Here is a 24,648-nt window from a genome sequence, read left to right as displayed (position 1 = left end):
GCCTATCTATTAAAGTTTTCAACAGAAGCTTCATATTTCTCTGGTGATACTTTGTGTTTATGATGTGGGCTAATTCAGGAGTATTACATTATTTTAAACAAAATCAGAGGGTTTTTTTTACATAATGCTTCCTGCCTGGCTTTGGGGCTCCCCACTTTGGGTCTTCCCTGTGTGCTGCTTCCCAGGGCAAGTCATTCTTTGCAGTTCTTTCAGCTGTATCTTCCTGTTCTTGTTAGTGGGGCGTTACAGCAGGGGGCGGAACAAAGGCATTCTCTAACGTTCTTATTAAGCCTCGGTCTTAAGTGAACTTTAGTCTTAGAGTTGGGTCTTCAAAGAGTTTTGATCCCTCCTTCGTATTTAAATGCTGGGCCTAGCATCTTTCCCTACCTCTTCTTCAGTGATAGAACTGTTGTTTTATTTCTCTAGCCTTCTCTTAGCTGCAGTGGGCTTCCACAGGTGCTCTCATGCTGTAGTTTTTATTGCCCTTCCCCCTGTAGATTAAGCTTTTGTTTCCTGGGAAGGGTAAGGAAGACAGTTCTGTCTCAGTAGAGTTTTCAGTGGTGATTGTTGGTCCATTTTCCTGGCTGCAGAAGGTTTCCATTAGCTACAGTTTTTGTTGCCCTTTTTCCTGCAGATTAAGGTTTTTGGTTTGTAGGGGAAATAAGGAAGATGGCCTATAACTGCTCTTCTCTCCAGCCAGTACCACAAGAGAAAGCTTTCTCAGGACTTTTCCCCACTCTTCTCTGTCAGTACCAGTACCTGTTCGGTTTCCTGGAAGAAAAGCCTGGTAGAAGGTATAAACCTCCTTATTTCCGGAGCCTCCAGGGGATTCACATTCTTATACTCGGCCACATTCTGCCTTTAGCAATTTATTAAGGACTTTTAGCTGAGGTTTCTTATCAGTACTTAGTGGCTTATGTCCTAGGTAAGCAAATACTGCAGTTCAGTTCTCCCAGCAGACACCTGCATCTGTCCAGATTTTGGATTCCTTGGTTAATCTGAGATTTCATTTCTGTGATGGATTTATCTATTTAATATGTAATTTTTCTTGTTGTAAGGGTGGGAAGATGCTCTTTTTATCCCTCTCTAGAAGGGGCTAATACTGGAAGATTTAAAGTCTTAGTTTTCCTAGCATTTCCTTCTTCTTCTTAGGAAGCAGAAATTCAGTACGAAGAGCAGATTGGTAAAATTATTGTGGAGATACAAGAACTTAAATGGCAAAAGGTGAGTATTTTTTTCTCAGATTAGCATTTTCAGCATCTATTTAAAAATGTATTTTAATATTTAATTGCAAAGTTAATGTCTAAATTTCTTAAACATATTCAGAGGATTGTGCATCATTTTAAACTCTCAATAAAATTCAACTAAAACTGTTAATAACGTTTGGGCTTCCAGAAAACTCAGAAAAATTTTTTCAGACTTTCAGATAATAAAATAGCTGAGGGTAACACTGAAAACTGTGAACTATTTTATATCTGAGAAACATCGTGTGTTATAGAGGAGTCAAAATATTTTTTAAGAAGTGAAACCTCAGAATTGTAACATTTTTCTAAGCTGTTGTTACGTACTGTAATCAAATATAAAAAAATAATAATATCAGATCGGATTTTATCTCCAGTCTTGTCTATATAAAAACATTTTTATAGTGCTTCTCATACCTTTCCACCAAATTAATTTTAATAGTTAAAATTGGAAGCTTAACTATGAAGGCACTTCTCACTATTTGGCAATATTGAAGTGGGAACAGGAGGTACATAAGAATCAGAATTCAAGTGACAGAGGATAATGTTTAAAAATTAGCTATGAGAATTAAAGTATTTTAAATTAATTGTTAACCCCAGGAAAAATAGAAAGTTGTATAAGAATAGAAATGTAATCATGGTATCCTGTATGGCTCTATATCGAATAAAATTATATGTCGTAATAGTATAAATACTGACTATTGATTTAAACCACACTTTTTATATAACTCTGTTGGAGGAATAGAGGGAAGAGATGTAGGGTAGTGGGTGTACAAGAAAGCTAAACTCCCGACTATCATAATAGGAGGTCAGTAGATAAATTTTTTAAATTGTTAAGTCAACATGTATTTAGAAACATAGAGTCAAATAATAGAAACATTTGAAAGTGGTGCTCTTAGGCCCAATTTATTTTTTTATTATGAGAATTATTTAATAAAAATAGAAAAAATTCAAACTTGAATCTAAAGAACAGAGCACACAACTTCTGCCAAAAAAGGGGAGGAGGAGAAGGAAATAAAATAAATGGAATCATATATGTGGAATTTTTTCAGAAATGCCCTGTGGTAATTCTGGTTTTGTAAAAACTTATTTCAGTGAATTTAAAGAATCATATGTTGCCATATGAACAGTAGAGCTTTGATAATAAAATTGATTTCTTTGGAAACTCTAAGACTATAGTCTGCTTATGTACTAGGATATTAATTTTATTTACTCTCAAGATATTTTCTTTAAGAAGGCTTTGGAGCAAGCCAGGTTTAGAGTTAAAAAATTTAAAAAGCGATGTGTTTTATCACGAAGCAGCTGGAAGCAAAATTACTGTATGCTGATTCTGACAGTTAAAAAATCATAAATTAGTTTAAAGTTTCATTTCAGGAGCACGAAGTAATATATGTAATAAGTATGTTTAACTTATTTAAATTATGAATCCAATTAAAATTTAAAACTGAAAGTTTCTAAGAATTTGTTTTAATTTTTCATAATTTTTTAAAATAGGAAAATCTTCAGAATCAAAAGGAAACATTAGCAAAGCAACACAAAGAAGCAATGGCAGTTTTTAAAAAGCAGGTAATTTTATAAGGATAGACAAACACTACAGTTTTAAATATTGCACTTTTTCCTCATTTTCATGAATATTATAAGTTATTCTCCATATGTACTGAAGACAAAAGTGGTATTATTGGAAACAGGAAATGAATAGTTATTTTGAATCACAACTGATAATAAAGTGTAATATAATAGAATGAGTTAGTTATGGAGAGAAACTGGGAAAACTATCTTCTTGGAGATGTGTTTTCATCTGTCCTAAATAAGGTTAGTGATGTGTGTCTTATGCTTTCTTTCCCTTTCCCCCTTCTCTGTTTAATTGGAGTTTCCTAGATCTTACCTTTTCCACATTACTCCTTTACTCAAGCCAGAATTATAACACTGATAACAAGCCGAGATGCAAGTAGGGAGATGTAAAAGATGAGGGGATGTGATTATCATTCACTGAAGCCTCTGTAAATATTAACCATTAACAACTAAGATTTGTAGAAAAATTGAAAAAAAAGATTTCAAAGAAATGAATAGAAACTTCTTAGTTATTTTGATTTCGAATTCTTTTACTACCTCAAATTTCCCTTCATTCCCTAGTTAGTAACTATGAGTGTAAGAAATATGCTCATGGGGAAATATCTGCTGGAAATGTTTTTTCCTTATGGCCATTCCAGCATACCATTTTTTAAATTCTTTTTTCCTTTCCTCTTTTTGTCTTCATCTCCAAGTGTGTATGTTTAGAAAGACAAACGTATAACAAGAAATAAACCTGTATGATGTAAATCTCTAATGGGTTAAGGCTATTGGTAATTCTCACTGTAGTATGGATTTATTTAAGCAGATGATAAGCTTTCTTTCTTTTGGTCTGAGATTGACATCACCAAAGTTATGGAAGTTTTAATTGAAAGATAAGGAAGCAGAAGCCAAATGTACAGCATAGTCTTCTCTAGGACAGAGCAAGTCTATATCTCTGTTATCACAAGGTATCAAAGGTACTTTGTGCAAAATAAGAATATCCAGGCATCTGAAGGGTAGAGGAGAAAGTGCTCTTGTGTTCTTTTTCTTTTCTTTTTTAAAGAAAGGATTCTTAAATGTAATGAGAAATACAGAAAATGACATGGAGAAGTTCCAAAGAAAAATTTTATGTCTTGACAATTTTGCCTACCATCCTTGTATTGCTTAGAACTTAGATTATTTAATTAGGTTTTTTTGGCACATTCGCTATAGTTTTTCTGTTTTAAAATATCATTATTTATTAGACTGCCACATGCATTTTTTAAATTCCCAGAAAATACTGTCAATGCAAATACAAGTAATATAGATTTCATATAAGTATGTCCTCAGAAAATGCTCTATTATTATTTATAAGTAGATGGCAAATTACTGAAACATTTAAGAAAAATTATGGAAGGGAAAAACAAACTTTCAAGGATGATTGGTGATTCTAATCAGTGTGATTGAATTGTTCATTTCCTTTGGTGACTTGCTGTTTCCCCCTTTTATATCTTTTATTATTTTCAGTGTAAAATTAGGGTATTCATATTATGTTAAGTTCAAACAATATACATATATAAAATATTTCTGTAGTCTCACTGACCAATGTATATCACTGTTAGCAGTTTACTTACCTGTATTTTAATTTTTGAAATTGTTTATCAGTTGCAAATGAAGATGTGTGCCTTGGAAGAAGAAAAGGTATTAATCCTTTTAATAATTTAAAGCATAATTAAATGTATTTAAATAACAATTGTTCACCATAATGGAAAGGAGCATTAATAATAAACTAATGGAGACTGTTAATTGCTTAAAATCTTAGAAACAGAAAGGACCCAAGGGAATCATGTTACTTAACCACTGTTGATTTAGAACTGAGAGTACTGAGGCCCAGCAAGATTAAATGACCTGCTGGACTTGATGCTCCCATTTTGAAATGGCAAAGTTGGAACTAGAACACAGGTCTCTTCAGCCCCCAAACTAATGCTCTTTCTACTCTGCTGCAATATTTTTATTAAGTATAATAGTTTTTTGGTCCTTTTGAATATAATTTTCTTCTTTAAAAAACATTACAAGGATTAGCATCTGGGTACAGACCAACTGGAAAAGAGGACATAACTCCAAACCTAGAAATTCATTTGGCATTAAATATTTTCTCTAGTTATCTAATAGTTAATACATTTTTTATTATATTAATGAACATGCTCTTTATAATATTAATAATTTATAGTTTAGCAAAAGACCTTCTTTTAAAAATTCTCCCATATCCTTAAATTTATAAGACAAACGTAGCTTTCTTATTAATTAGAATGTATTTATTCTAGCTATATGAATTAAATAATTAATAGAATCCTTAAGTTCTCAAGAATGCTCTAGTGATAAAATGATTTGTCGTTATAAGATTTTCCATTTCATGATATTTATAATCTTATAAAGGACTTAAATTGTAATTTTATAATATTTTGAAGTCATTAGACATATAAGTTGTAATGCAGATACAAGTTTAAAGCCTGTGAAGAATTAGGTTGAAAGTGGAGATTTTGGTTCTCGAGCTCTTATATTTCCCCATTAATAGTATCATTTACATTGGAAAATACTGAAATACAGTTTTTTACTTAAAGGGAAAATATCAACTTGCTACAGAAATAAAAGAAAAAGAAATAGAAGGATTGAAGGAAACAGTGAAAGCATTACAGGTAATTAGTATTGCTTAAAAAGTAATTTGGCATTTTAGCATTGAACCAATAAAATGTCATTAAACATGTAAGCTAGCAAAGCAAATAAAAAATTCATATATGATGGAGTATATAATTTAGTACTTTTTTTCCTGAAAGTCTTGAATTTCAAATAAGGAGGATTTTTACTTCTTATCTTTAAAAGATATATTAAAATAACTTACTATTTCTTATAAACATAAATAGATATATATTGTTTTTAATACATTATGGATGAGGAAAATAAGTCAGGCCTATATATTATAACATTCACCCATGGTCCTTAAAAATTAAAATAACAATTGAGTCATTATTTGCTAAGTATTGTGCTTACTTTCTGTAAATACAAAGATGAAGAAAACAACACTTTTGCCTTTTTGTTCATTGTCTCAGGATACAGAGGTATACAGTTAATAATGATTCAATTAATATATATCTGTTGAAGGTCTCATATGTGCCAAGCACTATTCTAAACACTGGGGATACAGCAATGAATAAGACGGACAAAAATCTTTGCTCTTGTGGAGTTCACATTCTAGTAGGGAAGACAAACAATAAAATGAGATTAAAAGTAAAATAAAGATTGTTCAGGGAGAAGCTATTCACATGATTTCAAAATATCCTATAAATAACATTAATTACAGAGAGCAAAATATATATTTACAGTGGAAGGATCCTGATAGTCAGGTAATTCATACCATAGTGTGGACTTGTTTAAGCAAATGTTAAACTTTACTCTGATTAAGGTAGTACGAAGTTTCCCTTTTATCCACATCCTCAGCAACACTTATCTCTTGTATATGGTATGGGATTTTGTATACGGTGTGAAGATAAGTGTCCAATTTCACCTTCAAATGGCTGTTCAGTTTTCCAACACCACTTGTTGAAGACTATCCTTTTGCCAGTATGTATTCTTGGTACCCTTGTCAAAGATCAGTAGTCCATAGATGAGTGGATTTATTTCTGGGCTCTCTATTCTGTTTCATTGATCAATGGAATGTCTTTTTATGTCAGTATTTTACTGTTCTAATTACTGTAGTTTTAAAATATGTTTTGAAATCAGGAAGTATGATGCCTCCAGTTTTGTTCATCTTGCTCAATCAAGATTGCTTTGACTATTCAGGGTTTTTTTGTGGTTCATATGAATTTTAGGGTTTTTTTTTTTCTATTTCCTTAGAGATTGACATTGAAATTTTGATAGGGATTGCGTTGAATCTGTAGGGCACTTTGGGTAATATGGACATTTTAACAATGTTAATTTTTCCATCTATATTTCCTTTAATCTGTATCTTTTCAAATTTCCTTATCAATGTTTTGTAATATTCAGTATACAAGTCTTCAATTCACTTTAGTTACATTTATTCCTAAATATTTTATTTTTATTGCTATCGTGAATGAAATTACTTTTTTAATTTCCTTTTCAGGTTGTATATAGAAATGTGACTGGGTTTTTTGTTGTTGTTGATTTTGTGTTCTGCAACTTTACTAAATTCATTTATCTGTTCTAACAGTTTTTTGTTATTGAGTCTTTAGCGTTTCTACATATATGAATATGTTATCTTCAAATAGAGATAGTATTACTTCTTCCTTTCTTACTTGGATGCCTCCCTCTTTTTTCTTGTTCTGGCTAGGATTTCCAGTACTGTTTTGAATAGAAATGGTAAGAATGGGTGCCCTTGTTTTATACTGTATTGATTATGATTTTCACTGGGCTTTTTATATACAGCTTTATTTGTGTTGAGGTTAGTTCCTTGTATACCTATTTTTTTTAGAGTTTTTATTATAACTGGATATTGAATTTTGTCACATGCTTTCTATGCATCTATTGAAATGTACATGTGTTTCTTTTTTTCGTCCTGTTAATATGGTATATCACACTGATCAGTTTGCTCTGTTGGACTATCCTTACAGCACAGGGATAAATCCCACTTGGTCATGCTGTATGATTATTTTAAAGTGCTGTTAAATTCAATTAGCTAGAAATGTATTGAGGATTTTTGCATCTATGTTTATCAGGGATATTGGCCAGAATTTTTTTGTCTTGTGTTTTTGTCTGGCCTAGGTATCAGAGTGGTGCTGACCTCATAAAATGAATTTAAAAGTATTCCCTTTTCTTCCATATTTTGGAAGAATGCAATAGGATTCTGCTAATCTTTCTTCTTTGAATATTTGGTGGAATTCATCCATGAAGCCATCTGGTCTGGGATTTGTCTTTGTTGGTAGGTTTTAATTACTGATGCAATCTCCTTATTTATTATTAGTATGTTCAGGCTTTTTCATCTTTCTTCAGTTTTGGTAGGTTGTACATTTCTAGGAATTTATTCATTTCTTCTAGATTATTTAACTCGTTGGCATATAAGTGTTCATAATAGTTTCCTATGATCTGTTTTGTTTCTGAGGCATCCATTGTAAGGTTTCCTTTTCATTTATGATTTTATTTCTTTTCTTATTTTTAGTCTAACTAAGGGTTTGTTGACTGTTTATTCTTCCTAAAAACCAACTCTTAGTTTTGTTGATTTTTTTTCTGCTGTTTTTTATTCATTATTTGATTGATTTCTATTTTGGTCTTTATTATTACCTTCCTTGTGCTGATTTTGGTTTTAGTTCTTTTTCTCATTCTTTGAGATGTAAAGTTAGATTTCTTTATTTGAGCTATATATTTTAATGTAGGCATTTGTCACTATAAAATTCTGTTAGTACTGCTTTTGGTGCCTCCCATAAGTTTTGCATATTGTGTTATTGTTGTTGTTTGTCTCAAGATACTTTTAAAATCCCTGCTTTTTTGGACATAATGATTATTCAGGAGTGTATTATTTACTTTCCATGTATTTGTGCATTTTGTTACTGTTTTCTTACTGATTTTCTTTACTTACTGTTATTAATTGCTAGTGTCATTTCACTGTGATCAGAAAAGATACTTGGAATGATTCGCTCTTCATAAATTTGTTAAGACTTTTTTTGTGACCCCACATGTGATCTATCCTGGAGAATGTTTCATGTGCTCTTAAGAAGAATGTGTATTCTTCTGCTGTTGGATGGAAAGTTCTATATTTCTTTTAGATCCATTTGATCTATAGTGACATTCAAGTCAGCTGTTTCTTTATTGATTTTCTGTCTGGATAATCTGTCTATTATTGAAAGTGAGGTACTGAAGTGTCCTACTATTATTGTACTTCTGTCAATTTCTCCCTTCAGATCCGTTGATACTTGCTTTATATATTTAGGTGCACTGATGTTGGGTGCATATATACTTGTAATTGCTATATCTTCCTGTTGAATCGACTCTTTAGCATTATGTAATGACATTTGTCTCTAAAGACAGTTTTTGACTCAGAGTCTTTTTTGTCTAAGATAAATGTAGCCGCCTCGGCTTTCTTTTGGTGGTTATTTGCCATATCTTACTTTCAGCCTATGTGTATCCTTAAATCTAAAGTGAGTCTCTTGTAAATAGTATATCACTGGATCTTAATTTTTTAAATCCATTCAGTTACTCTGTGCCTTTTGATTGGAGAGGTCAATCCATTTACATTTAAAATAATTATTGATAGCTTTGGAATTGTTTTTATTTTATTGTTTTTGTTGTTTTCTGTCTGTTTTGCAGTTGTTTTATACATCTCTTTTTTTGTTATTTGATTATTTTGGTACTGATTTTCTTTGATTTATTTCTCTTTTGTAAATCTTATAAGTTTTTATCTTTATGGTTATCTAAAGTCTTGCATAAAATATCTTAAGGTTATAACTGTCTACATTAAGTTGATAACAATTTCAATTGCATACAAAAGCACTACACTTTTACTGCCCCCCTACTTTGTATTCTTGTAGCCAGAGTTTGTTTCTTTTTATATTGTGTATCTATTAACACATTTTTGTCTTTTAACTTTTATATTATGGTTAAAAGTAATTTATGTACTACCATTACAGTCTTATATTTTTCTATATTTGTCTATATATTTACCTTTACCAGTGGCAATTATACTTTCATATACTTTTGCATTGTTGTTTGGCATGTATTCATTTCAACTTTAAGAACTTCCGTAAGTATTTCTTACAAGGCAAGTCAAGTGGTGACTGACTCCCTCAGTTTTTGTTTGTCTGGGAAAGACTATCACTTCTTTGGTTTTTAAATGATAGTTTTGCTGGGTGTGGTATTCTTGGTTAGCAGTTTTTTCTTTAAGTACTTTAAATATATCATACCACTCTCTTTTGGCTTGCAAGATTTCTGCTGAGAAATCCACAGATAATCTTATGGGGGTTCCTTTATATGTGACAAGTTGCTTTTCTCCTGTTCTGTCAGAGTTCTCTCTTTATCCTTGACGTTTGACAATTTGATTATAATGTGTCTCAGTATAATCTTGGTTTGGTTCATCCTATTTTGGATCCTTTGAGCCTCATGAATCTGGATATGCATTTCCTGCCTAAGATTTGGAAAGTTTTCATCCATCATTTCTTTAAATTATCTTTCTGCCCCTTTCTCTTGATTCTTTTTCTGATTTTCCGTAAATCTCATAGGCTTTCTTCACCCTCTTTCATTCTTTTTTTCTTGTCTGACTGGGTAATTTCAAATAACCTGTCTTTATATTATTGTGTTTTTTTTTTTCTTCTATTTGGTGAAGTGTGCTGTTGAAGCTCTCTGTTGTGTTTCCATTTCATTCATTACATTCTTCAGCTCTAGAATTTCTTTTCGGTCTTTTTTTTATGATTTCTATCTTTATTAAACTTCTGATTTTATTCATGTATGATTTTCTTGATTTCTTTGAGTTTTCTATCTGTGTTCTCTTATAGTTTGCTGAGCTTCTTTAAAACAATTATTTTGAATTCTTTGTCAGGTAGTTCATACATCTCCTTTTCTTTGGGGTCAGTTACTGGAGTTTATAATGTTGCTTGTTGGTGTCATGTTTTCTTGATTTTTCATGTTCCTTGTAGCCTTGCGTTGATGTTCATTTGAAGAAGCAGTGATCTCTTCTAGAATTTTCAGACTAGCTCTGATGGGTGTAGACTTTCACCTGCTGGTGAGTGCAAGGGTGCTGGCTGGGTCGGGCGTGTGGCAGAACTAGGTATGGTGCTGAGTCTGGCAGCTCTGGCTCGGTGGGGGAAAGCAGTGGTGCCCCTGGCTCTAAGAAGGGGCACAATGGCAAGGGCTCTAAGCATGGAGTCTGCTGGTGTCCATGGTAGTGGTGAGGTCTGCTGGGGTCCTCAGTGTTAAAGGCTGTTGGTGTCATCCTACTCTCCATTTCTTCCATTGGGGAGGTAATTATGGCCAAGCTTCCTGAGCCTATAAGATGGAATAACACAGGCAAAATGCTTTCTATACTTTTCTATTTGGCCATCCTTGTTTTTTTGTGCTCTGCTGCGTTTCTACACCTTCTTAATTGTACTCCAGGGCTTTTCCAGAGCTATTTTCATTTGTAGGTAGTAATTAAATCATGTGTGTGTGTGAAGAAGGACTGGGACCTCCTAGTCTGCCATCTTGCTATCACTCTCATGAATTATTTATATTTCTTGGAAATAAGCCCTCACTGTCTTTGTTCTGAGTTTCAAATAGTTTCTTCAGTTTGTCATTTGTGTTTTGATTTTGTTTTGGATTTTTGTTTAATTTTTGCTATGAATTATTTATGTTTATAGCTTTTGGAGTTTATCGTGGTTAGAAAGGCTTTCACCACTCAAAACTTATAAAGGGATTAGCTCATGTTTTTTCTTTTATTGCTTCCTATGTACTAAAATTTTACATTACATCTTTGATCATTTAAAGTTTATTTTTGTAAAAGAGTATGAGATATAGATCTAAGTCTGTATTTTTCTAGATTGTTATCCAGTAGTCTTAACACTGTTTAGATTCCCTTCATTTGAGATGTTAGGCAATCTTTATTTTGGATTTCTTTTGTTACTTTGATGTAACAAAGTGAATAAAAATTAAGTACAACAAAATGTCAATGAGTTCCAAGAAGAATGTTTTCAATAAAAATAAGGGAATAGAGTCCATGCCTCAGATTGGATAAATAAGAAGCTGGAAGATATTAGTGATATAGTAAAGAATCCTTGTATCTTGTTTCAACAGAAAAAATAGAATGATTAAAAACTTCAGGGAAAACAGATGACTGTATAATTAAGGCATAAAGCAAATTAAAATTTGGAATAATTTTGATCAGTTGATGGGGTTTAAGAAGAGAGAAGGTATTTAGGTCCTGACCCTCATAAAATCATCCTTCATGTGGCACATTGGACCTGTAGAAAAGGAAATGTAGCATTAGTACCCTCTTGGGCTCTGCATTAAGCAATATCTATATTGATTGAAATCACATAAACACTGTTGGCTTTCATTTTTTTATAATTAACCTATAAATAAAGCATGGAAGATTTAGTTATGATTATAGAACCAAACTTAAATATTACTAACCTTGTTGATGAAAAACTAAAAGTATAGTAAGATAAAATTGAATCTGATATACAGAAATATTCTTTAAAGTTGATGGAATAAGAAATAGAGATTTAAGTCTTCTGTTTAAAGTTTATACAGTTATATAGTTGAGTGATTCTTATCATACCTCAGATACCCAGCTTAAAATGATCTCATTAGGTAAACTTTTCCTTATGGTTTATAGAAAAATTTAAAAAATTGTTCTCGTAATCGAGTAAACAGAAATTACCAATGTAGCTATTGTAAAAGATTCTCTGATTGTTTTTCACAGTGTCTTGAACTAGGCATAACTTCTCTCTTATTTTTCTTAATTTCTTATTTCTTGGTAAATCTTGAAAAGATATTACATTTTTTCCTACTAAAATGTTATCAATAAAGAAATATATTAATTTTGTTATAAGTGCTTTGTTCTGTAGCATTTCTTCTTAAAATTTTTCCTTTGATATCCATACATGTTTAATTATCTGGATAATGTAGTGAGTATTTTCAAAGCAAAAGAAATTCATACACAGGGCTGATCTTCTGTAAAAGCTGTAAGGATTTATTTTGCCTTGTTCAACCTGTGACATAGTACAAGGGATGTATAGGTTACCTCATTGTCTGCTGAACATGATACATGAAAAGTATAGAACGATGAAGAAGATACTTGTGCCGTTTTCCCTCTAAGTTAAAGAAACTTAAGGAAAGTTCCTATTCAATTATAAATCTGATATAAATTCGCTAAGCATCATGTAGCAACCTCCCTGTCTCCTTTAGTTAGGAAGTTACTTCTTTCTCTTCTTTATTTTTTTTCCTTTTCATACCTACTATGTGCTAGGTACCGGGAATAAGCAATCAAATAGTGCCTTTTCTTAAAGGGCTCATAGCCCAGGGATTCCAAAATGAAACCACCACACACTAAAAATTGAATTATTCTTGCTTCAGTAGATTCTTTAAATGTATTCTATTTCTGTTTAAACATGATAGATTTTTACTTGATTTCAAAGGGATTGGTTTAGAGCAGGGCAGCCTGCCTATATCTAAGTTACCTGACAAATTAAACTATGTAATCAGTATGCCTAGAGGGTTAAATAAAGAGACTTTGCTGATTGTCCTGTAGATTTCAAGTAAATTGTTTCTGCCTATTATGACCTATTACATGATCCTGTGGTAAGACACTTTGTCTTCTTGACACTCAGTTTTCCTTTAGGTAAAATGAGGAAATTGAAATGCATCAGTATTTCTCAAATAACACCATTTTGTAAAGCAATACCATATCTGCATTCTCCAATTTAGATATAAGAGTAAGGAAGTTTAGGAGAGGTCTTCATTCACCCTCCCAGAATAGGCATAAACAAGAGAACATAGATAGAAGATGGTGAAAACTGGATTGCGAGTAATGGGATAAATGACCTCTAAGATATTCAGCTCTAAAGCTCTGTGATGTCATGTATTTCACTGAATTTTAAACTTACTGAATTTATAAATTAAGATATTCATTCCTCTTACATAACCGAAAGCATATTTAATACATAATATGCTAGTTCTACTATTGAAGCCTAACTTTATTAGGCCTTACCTAAACTACAGTGACAAAAGGGACCTAAATTCCTAGAACTTTAAATGTGTACATTTATCCATGAGGAATTCTTAGACATTTGAGTCATTTTATAGTTTGGAGAATCATAAACTTACAGACATGTTGGAAATACAATACAAAGAACTTATTTTTTTGAATGATTTAATTAATTAAGAGTAATATGCCAATCTGATACATGCCCTACTACTGCAAATACCATAGTATATCTTTTCTGCAATCAGGGACTTGTTTCTAGAAAACCATAACCATCAAAATTAGGAAATTAACATTAATGCATAACTATAATTCTCACGCCCCTTTCAGCTTTCACCATTTGTCCTAATAAGGTTGTTTATAGCAAAAGAATGCAGTTTAGAATCTTATGTTGTCATATCTCTTTAATCTCTTTCAGTCTGGAACAGTTCCCACATCTTTGCATTATTTTTATGACTTTAACATTCTTGAAGATGACAGACCAGTTATTTCATAGAATGGCCCTCAATTTCTGTTTGTTTCCTCATGAGTAGAGTTAGTTTATATGTCTTTGGCAAGAATATTACAGAAATGGTGCCTTGTTCCTATAATTGAATTCTATCAGTTCATGATTTCAGTTTATCTCATTACTGGTGATGTTCACTTTGATCATTTTATTAACAGTTTCTAACAAGTTTCTCTATTGGAAAATTATTCTTTTCCCCTTTGTAATCAGAGTATTTTATAGAGAGGTACTTTCAAATTATGTACATATTTTATTTCTCATCAAACTTTTAATATATTCATTTATATCAGTATAGACTCTTAGTTTCGTATTTTATTCAATGGATTAAGATCTATGACTATTGTTATTTATTTTGATGCTCAGATTATCTTTGGTTTGGCCAGGGGGAGTCTATTCAAGCTGATTTCTGAGTCTTTGGGACATGTCTTCATCATTCTTTCAGCATTTTCTTGCTTTCATATTAAAACAAAATGTGCCAGGATTACCCTGTAGTTTACCTGACCTTCCCCTGAAACAAATCATTTCTCTACGTTACCCTGGTTCTTTTTGGTAGAAAATGGTATGTAGAAGAAGCCAAGATCTGGGCACTGTTAACTCATTACTGTTGCAGTGTCACTGCACTCAGACCCTCTCAATAGTCAGAGCTGAGGAAAATACGTAAATATTTATATATACACAAATATATATACACATATTTATAATTATTTTTATTTCTCTATCAATCATGTATATTGAAAACCATGAATTCACATTACCTTCAATTCAAAACCACAAGGTTCCTTTTCATATTTACGGTTCTTTCCTCTTACAGTGAGAAATATTAATTTCTTTATCCTTAATATATTTACTTATTCGATAAATTACCCTATGTATAAGCAGTCCACCATTCTTCTGTCGCACCTTCCTTCCTAATGTGTTTGCCCTCTTTTCCCAGCTTGGGCTCTGATACCTTAAGCTGGGTTCTTCTGGGTCGCTCTCCTCACCCTACTCAACTTCTGATTCCTCACAGTAGATTGCCCTCCACCTCATGGGGATGCCCTATTTTCTCTACTCAGTCTTGATAGTCCTGTTCTGAAATGCTGCCACTGTGACCCCTTTACCTCTTCTCCATGGACTCCTATCTTGCCCTACCCCACCTAATGGATCAGGACTGAGTTATTTAGGAAGCGAAATGGGTTAAATGTTTTTAACATAGTATTTTGAGGGACTTTATTCCCCAGTAACATAAATCCAATTAATGGAAAACTAAAGTTTACTCTAAAGAAATGTACTTTACAGTCAACTTTTCATAAAATTTTTCACAAAGTGAGGGAGAACTATAATAAAACATTTGCGCTTTATGTTTAAAATTGCCTTCTATAAAGTAAAATGAAAGAATTTGGTAAATTTGCTCTAGATGTATTAGTTCCCCTTTCCCTAGTAGTAGCTGTATTAGTGAGGGTTCTTGAATGAAACAGAATCTATAGGAGATGTATGTATGTATCCGTGTGTTTGTGTATGAAGATATTTATTATGTGGAATTAGCTAACACAAGTAAGAGGCAGAGAAATGCCATAATATTTACTCTGGGCATGTTTTGTCAAATCGACATATAAAATTAACCACCACAGTAGAAGATAATAAATTCAGGATGGGAGTTCAGGATCAGAGAGAAAAAATGTTCTGAATTTTTTCTTTTTCTTTATTTTCTAGATGACCTCTACCCTTTTTTTTTTCTTTTGTCTGTATGCCTTAAAAAAATACTCTGATTTTACCAGTCTCATGTCTTTAAAATGAGATCTGCATGAGACACAAATGTACATCTCCAGTCCCAAATCTAATCTTAATTATCTTTTGGATATCTAAAAGACATCTCAGACTTGACATGTTCAAAATCAAGTTCCTAAAATCGCCCTCTCATGAAAACTAATTTGTCTTTTCTTATTAATCATAACTTTCTTTTTTTTCCTGTTGCAAAGATTTTTTTCAGCTTCTCAGAGTATATCCGGATTTTGACTACTCTCACGATAACACCCTAGTCCTCTTTCATCATCCTCTTTCATCAGGATTATTGCTGTAGTTTATAGTGGTCTCCCGGCTTCCACCTCTGTTCTCCTTTAGCATTTACTTAACAGTGATCCTTTAAAGGAGTAAGTCAAGCTTGGAACTCTTTAGTGGCTTCCTGTCTCATTTGGTATAAAGCCTAAATCTGTATTAATGCATTTCAAGACCTACAGTGATTTGGCCCTCCCACTTCCCCTACTCCTACTTCTTCCTGAACTCATCTTTTGCTTTTCTTCCCCTTGCTTACTCCCTTACAACCACATTGGCTTCCTTGCTGTTCTTTGAACATACCAGACATTTTCCCACCTTAGGGCATTTGCACTTGCTGGAATACTCTTCCTCACTTCTCTCAAGTCTTTACTCAAAAGTTGCCCTCTCAGAAATGACTTTCTTGGCCATCCTTTGTAATTCCTTTCCCTGATTTATTATTTTTCTTTAGCATTTATCAACAGCTAATAGACAATATACTGCTTATCTATATTCCCCAGAATTTTAAGCTGGACAGGATTTATTTTGGCCCAATAGCATACCCCCAATATCTACATCAATGCTTTACTTATAGTAATCATTCAATATTTGTTGAAGAAATCACACACAATCCATTACACCAAAATGAAATAAAATTATCAGCTTATTCAGGGAAGTGTGCTAAAAAATTTATTGCATAGGAAATGTGAAGTAACAACTGCATTTTTTCTTAAAATTTAACAAATATAAGCAGGTTTAAGAAAATGAGCACTCATAAATGGCCAGTTGGAGCTTGGAGTTTAACTTCGTCAACTACTTTGGAGAACTATATAAGAATTGTTAAAAGTCTGTGAGAATGAACAGTCTTAGGAATTCTGCTTCTTGGAATTTATCCTGCTAAAATGAATAACTATAGAATTCTGGGTGCAAGCATATTTATTTCAGAATAGTTTCATAAAACTGAACACTGGGTAAACCTTACAGAAATGAGAGTGATTTGGTAAACTATGGTATAAAGAGTTTAATACTATGTAACCCTTAAAAAGGTATGTTATAGATTAATTTGTCATAAAAGTGTTTGTTATATAGTATGTAAAAACAGCACAAAATAGTATATATATTCCTCTCCCCACTAGTTCTCTTTTAAAAAAGTATAAATGTATAGAAAAAATAATCTGCTAGTACCAAAATATTAGTGATTGTTATTTCTGGGTTGTGAGATGATTTGTTTAAAACAGCTTTTTCCCCTGTGCTTTCTTCCCTATCCTTAATTTGTTTTATCAGATTTTATTCAATAAAGAGCTAATATTAAGTAACAAACTCGCCTCAACTACTCTGACTACTCTTGCTATCCCTCTTGCTTTATTTTTCTTTGTAGTAGTTGTCACATTCTAACTTCTTTACTTTTTACTTATATTTTATTGTCTGTCTACCACTACTCCTGCTGGACATAAAGCTTCTTAAGAAGAGGAACTTAGTTTTGTTAACTGCTGTATCCCAAGATCCTGGGAAAGTGGCTGGCATATAGTAGGTGTTCCATAAATTCGTGTTGATAAACGAATGCATTGTTTTTGTTATGAGAAAAAAAAGTAAGGTAAATAACATTTTGAAAAAATGTCACCAGAAAAAAATAGTGCATGGAAGTTAAACACCATGTTTTATAGCATACAATTTTAATGTCAGGAGGAATTTGTAACATAATTAAAGAATTTTAATGAGATTTTTTTCCCCTTTGTTTTTTCAAGGTTTCTAAATATTCTTTACAGAAGAAAGTTAGTGAAATGGTAAGGAAATAACAAAATTTACACCTACCCCAGATTAATACATAATGTGCATACTATTTTTGTCAATATAAATATGACATTTATCGTAAACTAAAGTTTAAATTGGATATTAATATCTTCTTAAATGAAATTGTTTCACAAATTTATTTCCAGATTATATAGTGTTTACATATTATACAATAAATTTAACATAGTTCCCAAATAATTGGTAGAAGTTTTATATTAAAGTAAAACAACACAGAAATAGGAACAAAACCTCTTAATGATATCTTTTCTAGGTATTTATGCAAACATGGAATTATTAATTATAGCCTGAAAAACTAGAATAATATGAAGTATCATTTGAATACAGCACTTGGGTTATGGTACCCACCCTTTGTCATTCAACAAGTGTTTATTTATTATTCATTCCTCTTCTATAGTATATTAAAAATTAATATTTGCATTTTTATAGCATAACATTTTATGGAATATTTACTTTGATATTCTCTTTTATCCCTATTTGATTCAAAAGGACTTTTTTCTTTTGTATTTTTGAGCAAAATTCTCCCGTATTCACTTAAATATTCAGAGGGCTTCTTGGGTGGTTTACGCTATTTCACCCTTCTTTGGAGCAGACTGTAGGGCAAGTAAAATTAATTTTTGAGTAAACTTTATATGTTGTATAAATGAGAAGTAAGAAATGAGAGATTATCCTTAGGATATTAAATACAAAAACATAAAGTATTTTCTTCTTGAAATTGTTTTGGTGTGTTAGAAAATAAAAGAACCATAGGAAGATTGTTAAGCTTGATTGAATAAAAGATGTGAAAATTCTGTCACTGTTCAACTGGAAAGAATAAAGATAATATTGTCAGACTGTTTTAAACTATGATTTTAATTAAGAAGCTGAAAAACTAGATTCTGGTTTAGCTCTAAGTACCATGACATTTGTACTGAAAGTCATCTTCAACGCTACAGTGGTTTTACACAAAATATAGTGAAATTGAATAATGTGTCCTCTGACCTGGGAGATAAGGCTACAAGTTAAAGATCAAAGGCAACATAAAATGGATTTTGTTTTATTCCACTTTAAAATTTCATCAAACATATTTATATCTTAGAAAAAAATATGGAAACATGCAGTATATTTACAGTAGTTTTTGGCTATTTCTGAGCATTTCATTAATATAAATTACAGCCTGTTAAGAACCTACTAAAATGATATTTGAGTTATACTTACATTTTTTCTGACAGTTCAAAGCATTTAATCCCTTTGCATTAAAATAATTTTATATATTGAGATGTACATTTAATATTTTATGCCCATTCCAGCAGAATAGTATATGTTTTAGTATATGTTGATCTTAAAGTTAAAAATAATCTTTTTTCTAAAGATTCTTACATTCTTCTTTTTACATTATTTTTATATAATTCAGATAACCTTTATTCAAAGTGCTATACAGTATTCAGTAATTCAGTTAATCTTATTTAATTTAAATCAGTACATTATTCTTTATATTATTTGATTCTGTGGGCAAGACAGAAAGCAAAATGGTCACTTGTGTCAAGGTAAGACTTTGGGGAGCAACTGATAAAATTAAGTGTCCTAAAAAATAATTTTAAAAATAGCATTAGGAAACTTTTAAAGAAGTTTATGATCTTCAGTAGGCAAGCCCTTAACTACTAGTAAGCTTCTGTTTTTTGCAAATTCAATAAGCTCATTTTTATGTAGTGATTGATGGTATGTGTCTAGGTAAATTAACGCAATTATGAATCGAGAGATTCTGTCTCTAAAAGTACCCAAACCTTCTCTTGAACGAATGATCACTTTGATCATTACCAAGAAAAAGAATGCAACAAAACATGATAAAGACAAACTATAGAACATCAAATTAACTGTCATTGTGATTTGGTCACTAATGAAAATCTTTCTTGTGTGTTCCCATGATTACTGTATTAGTTGACTATGTTGTGTAACTGAGTAGCTAATAGAGCTTAATGAATAAAGTAAAAACTATCCAACCATCTTTTAACTATATTTTATTTCTTTTTTTGTATATCACTTTCCTTTAAAGAAAAGACTTATAATAAAAGTTTATTTGTCTTTATTAAATTAAAACAAAGTTTCAATATTGAAGGTTTTCATATGATTTGGAGTTACCACATATTTTCTTTCAGAATAGAATATTTTTAGACTGAACACTTGCCTGGAAATAATCTTCACGATTATAACTATGTGTATCTAGACACATAAAGTATATGTAACTTTAGATTTTTTAAGTAGTGTGTATCATATTTGTGACTAAAAAGTTTAAAGTATTTTAAAGATGCTATACTTTTAAAAAAGTGAGTTTTATAACCCCATTGATTTATTTTGGGTTCATATTGAAGAAATTGAAAAGTGGTTGTAAGTTGTAAAAAATAGAAATGAAGAATTATGATGTTTATTTTTGTATTTTTATCTTTTCTTCTAAAATACTTACAATGGATTAGTTGTTTTAAGGGAAATTAATTTTCTCTGTAAAGGTTTTCAAATCAATCTCCACAAGGAAATAAGAAAAGGGGGGAATGAGCAGCTATGCCATTGATTAGTAAATGTAGTTCTAAAAAGTTATGATCCCTATTTTAAATGCCTTGAGGCTATTAAGTAATCACACACACATACACGCCCCTACTTGATAATAATGCGTGTGCTATTTTTTCTCTCTATAATCCTGACTTTCATAGGTTGTGTTTGTTTCAAATGAGTTAAACATATATTTGGAAAGCAACGAATCCTGACATTATTTTTGGGCAGAGTCCTGCATTTAGTAGTAAAATTGTGTAAAAGAAAAAATAATTCGAATGAATTCATAGATAAAAAGAGCAAAAACCCTATATACTTAGCTATTTCTTAGTCATCTCAATAAAAAATTTTTTATTATGGTATAGTATGTGATATTGAAGTTTCATAATAACACCTTCAATTTATTTGTATTATTCCTTTGGTTTCTCAGGCAGGTGTTGCCAATCTACTCTTTGTCTTGGCTTCCCAAGGATTTTAAACTATTTGCTGACAGTCATGCAGTTAGTGGCAAACTTGACAACTGGTCTCTTCATCTTATTATCAAAACTAAATTAGGGAAGCCAATGGGATTCATATGTGAACACCCCATATGGGCCTGTATGGGCTAATGAGCTATAGATCCCCATGTAATTTGAAAGTCTTTATAATGTTTATCATGGCCATTGATAGGCTAATGTATTTGAAAATCAGAATTAGATCATGCAAACAAATGAAACTGCATTTTAATTGAATTCAGCTTTGGCCTCAAGCAAAGGATGTTGGAATAGGTATATCACAGATCACTCTAATGTGTGTAGAGCTCGATGTATGTAGAGAATACCTATGAAATCACTTGATCTTTGCTGCATTTTTAGTTATCAGGATTGTTAACTGTTGCAGGCATTGACAGCCTATTTTACTCACTGCTTTTTAACCGAAAGGTTAAAGAAGCCTGTATTAATACATAGGGGACAATATTTTTATAAAGGCCATACAAAAATTGATTTGACTTGAAAGATCCCTTGAATTGAAAAAATGCCTTTAGACCAGTTTTCAGTGAAATCGTATGAGGTTTCTACACATCTGCTGAAAGTGAATATAATTGTCTAGATTAGAGAATTAAATGATATTTTAGAGGAATGGTTATGGTTTATTGTTTAGTTATTGATAATAGTGACTACCTAGGTAGGCATAAAATCTCAGGGGGTAAGTAAACTTGCCAACTTGTTTGCATTTAACTGTTACACGATTAATTCAAATGACTAATTAGTAAATTTGTAAAGCCCATAGAAGTGCATGAGAAACTTTCAACTGATCTATCATAATCACTACCAATGATATTATCATTTTATTTAAAATAATTAAAATATATCTTTGAAAAAGTTAAAATTATCAAATTTGCCAAGATAATAGAGTTAGATACAACTTAAATTATAATGTGAGCTCTTTATTAATATTAGAAAGGGCTGTTCTTATTTCAAATAAAAATTAAAACTATTGAAGTTACTTTTATCAGTTAAAGAATAATAAGAAGAAAGCATTATGTTGTACTTATTATGTGACAGGCTTTGTTCTTGGTGCTTTATCCTCACAACAACCCTATGAGTGAGATACTATTATAATCTTCACTTTAAAGACAGGCTATATGATTTTTCCAAGGCCACGCAGTAACTAAATTACAGAAGCAGAATTTAAACATAGGCAGACTAGCTTTTGACCATTTTACTATAGTGCTTGAACGTTGGTATTTAGCAGTACAAAGTGGCTCTGGTTAACTTATGCAAGTGGAAATTCTGTGGAGTCACTCACAGTTAATCAGAGTGAAGAATGAGTTTGAGAATGAACAGGGACCAGAGTAATTCCAGAGTTTGTGAAGCAGGATATAGGAACCCAGGACAGGGGTCTCATATCAGTCTGGATAGGATCATCATTGAACTTCTTTAGTGTTATAGTCTTTTTGCTCAAGATTCAAATTCCTAAAAGGTAAAAATCAATTAGTTTTTTGGGGGGTAATATTCCCTTCGCTTGACTAGGGAAGAATATGACCCCTGAATTTTGTCCTACTAGATTATAATGAGGAAAAAATATTTCAAGTAAATACCCGAGGTTGTGGTACTGATGGGTAAGGGAATAAGATGGCTAGACAGATCTAACAAATTTCCACTGTTGGAATTCTGTGGGATAACAACAGTTTATTCAGAAAGCAATTACTGAGTGCCAGTCAATGGGACTATACTGTTCGCTATCACTGCTCATCATAAAAGCTGAAGCATGTGGCAAAATGAATGAAAGTTGTGAAACCAATGATTCTGCTAATGCCAAGTCAAGATCAAAATCTTTAAAAAATGTTATTCTATTAAAATAACATTTCTTTTTAAAACTTAAAGTCATATTTTTAAGTATGGTAAAAAGTCTCCTTTAGCTGAAAGCAGTGAAGGCCCATGTTATACATAGGGTCCAATTTTTACTAATTGTATCTCTCAGCTTAAGTAGACTTTTTATTATACTATATTGCCTTCATGTCACTGACATATATTATCCTCATTATTTCATTTTTAATGCAAGGAGAAGGTGCTATATTCATTAAAATTAATCTCAGAAAAATTGCCCGAATTTTGATAATGCACATCATAATTCTGTCAGCAAATTTAGAGAAAAAAATTTCTTTCCTAAATTGCTTCAATATTCTCCTCACATTGTTTAGTGTTGGACTGTACTAATTAACTTTTCTGTAAATAAAACAACCAGTTGATTTTCGAAAAAGAAACTGTAAACAAGAGAAATATAATGTTAAGTGACTATTTTGTTACAGGGGAAAAAAGTGCTTTAATTTTATATACACTTAGAAACATCTCCTAATGTTTTCTCCCTATCGTGTACTCAGTAGTTTTTCATGACGTATTATGTTGATAACAATAATTATTAAGAACAACTTTATGTTTAATAGCTAAGCATGAATATATGTATGTGTGTGTGTTATATGTATATATAACATTTAAAATAACTATTCAAATTAGGAACAAAAAGTTCAGTTACATCTTCTGGCTAAAGAAGATCATCAGAAGCAACTGAATGAAATTGAGAAATACTATGCCACAATAACAGGCCAGTTTGGATTGGTAAAAGAGAATCATGAAAAGTTAGAACAAAATGGTAGGTGCTATCTTATTTGAACTTATATATTTTATAGGAAATGTTTGAATGGACTTATCTATAATTAGTAAATTGAACTTAACTGATACTGGTAATAGTAAATGGCAGTTTAGTGAACATTATTTAAATTTGGTAATAATTGCATACGTTGCATTGAGGCTATTTTTCTTGTCCATGTTGTGATACTTTCTTTAAAATGTAAATTGAATATAATATTTTCCTAAGTGTTTTTATGTTGCAGTACAAGAAGCAATACAGTTAAACAAAAGACTTTCAGCTTTAAATAAAAAACAAGAATCTGAAATATACAGTTTAAAAAAGGTATGATTGATACAGTTTTATAATATTAAATAAAATTATAGTATAAAATAATTAGTTTTATGAAATATTACTAGAAGAAGTTGGGTAGGTTTTTTTTGTTATAAAGATAAATGTTTTAAATATAGATTCATAAACTTTTAGTTATGATTTCAGTAAATGAATTTGTTTTAACCTATTCAAAATATTGTTTCTTCAGCTTGTCACCAGTGGTGTGCATTTTTATGATGACATGAGTAGCCTGTAAGCATTCGCTACATGTCAGTCTCATTAGCATTCATTCATTCAATATTTGAGTGACTCTGTGTGCTAGATACTATGTGACACTGAGGATATAAGTATGAAGAAAAAACATGTCCCTGCTTTTTTAAAGTTTATCGTCCAGTGGAGTTAGACATAAAACCATCACATAGATAAAATAATTTAAAACTGTTATATAAGTAATGTGAAGAAAATGTAAAGGATGTAATGACATTATAACAGGTGACATTACATTGGAGGTAAAGTGATGGGGAAGGACAGAGAATAATGTTTCAGGCAAGCAGAACAGCATGTGTAAAAACTCTTTGAGACAGGAAAGAGTTTAGTATATGTGAGAAACTAGAACAAGTGTGGTATGGCTGGAGAATCATGAATGAAGGAGTGCATTGGACATTTATTGGTTGCTTACTGAGCATCATTATCCCTTTCTTCTTCCTAAACTCATCCAGATTTTTGATGTTTCCTTTAGAAATGAGCCCTAAATTGACAGAAGGCCATAAACATATTTCATTCCTCTGGCCATAATCATTGGTTCAGGAGTGGACAAATGCCCTTAGCTAGTGGTTATAAACCAAGAAAAATGTAACCTCATTGTGATTCTCAGTCATCCTACAACCCTAAGAAAACCAAAAGGAGGA

General features: G+C 31.5%; 1 protein-coding gene across 1 annotated transcript in view; it reads left to right on the top strand.

Annotated features, from left to right (window-relative positions):
• The window catches only part of CCDC73 (coiled-coil domain containing 73), a 66,976-nt gene that overhangs the window by 16,893 nt on the left and 25,435 nt on the right, over positions 1–24,648 (top strand). Inside the window, exons 3-9 of the mRNA XM_039871645.1 lie at positions 1,153–1,224; positions 2,736–2,807; positions 4,437–4,472; positions 5,393–5,467; positions 17,713–17,751; positions 23,296–23,431; positions 23,673–23,752. Of these exons, the coding sequence (XP_039727579.1) occupies positions 1,153–1,224; positions 2,736–2,807; positions 4,437–4,472; positions 5,393–5,467; positions 17,713–17,751; positions 23,296–23,431; positions 23,673–23,752 (510 nt within the window). The remainder of the gene's footprint in view (positions 1–1,152; positions 1,225–2,735; positions 2,808–4,436; positions 4,473–5,392; positions 5,468–17,712; positions 17,752–23,295; positions 23,432–23,672; positions 23,753–24,648) is intronic.

The sequence above is a fragment of the Pteropus medius genome, unplaced genomic scaffold (assembly GCF_902729225.1).
Source record: "Pteropus medius unplaced genomic scaffold, Ma_sr-lr_union100, whole genome shotgun sequence".
Taxonomy (NCBI): Eukaryota; Metazoa; Chordata; class Mammalia; order Chiroptera; family Pteropodidae; genus Pteropus; species Pteropus medius.
Note: the sequence above shows the minus strand (reverse complement) of the source record. Positions and strands in the feature narration are given on the sequence as shown.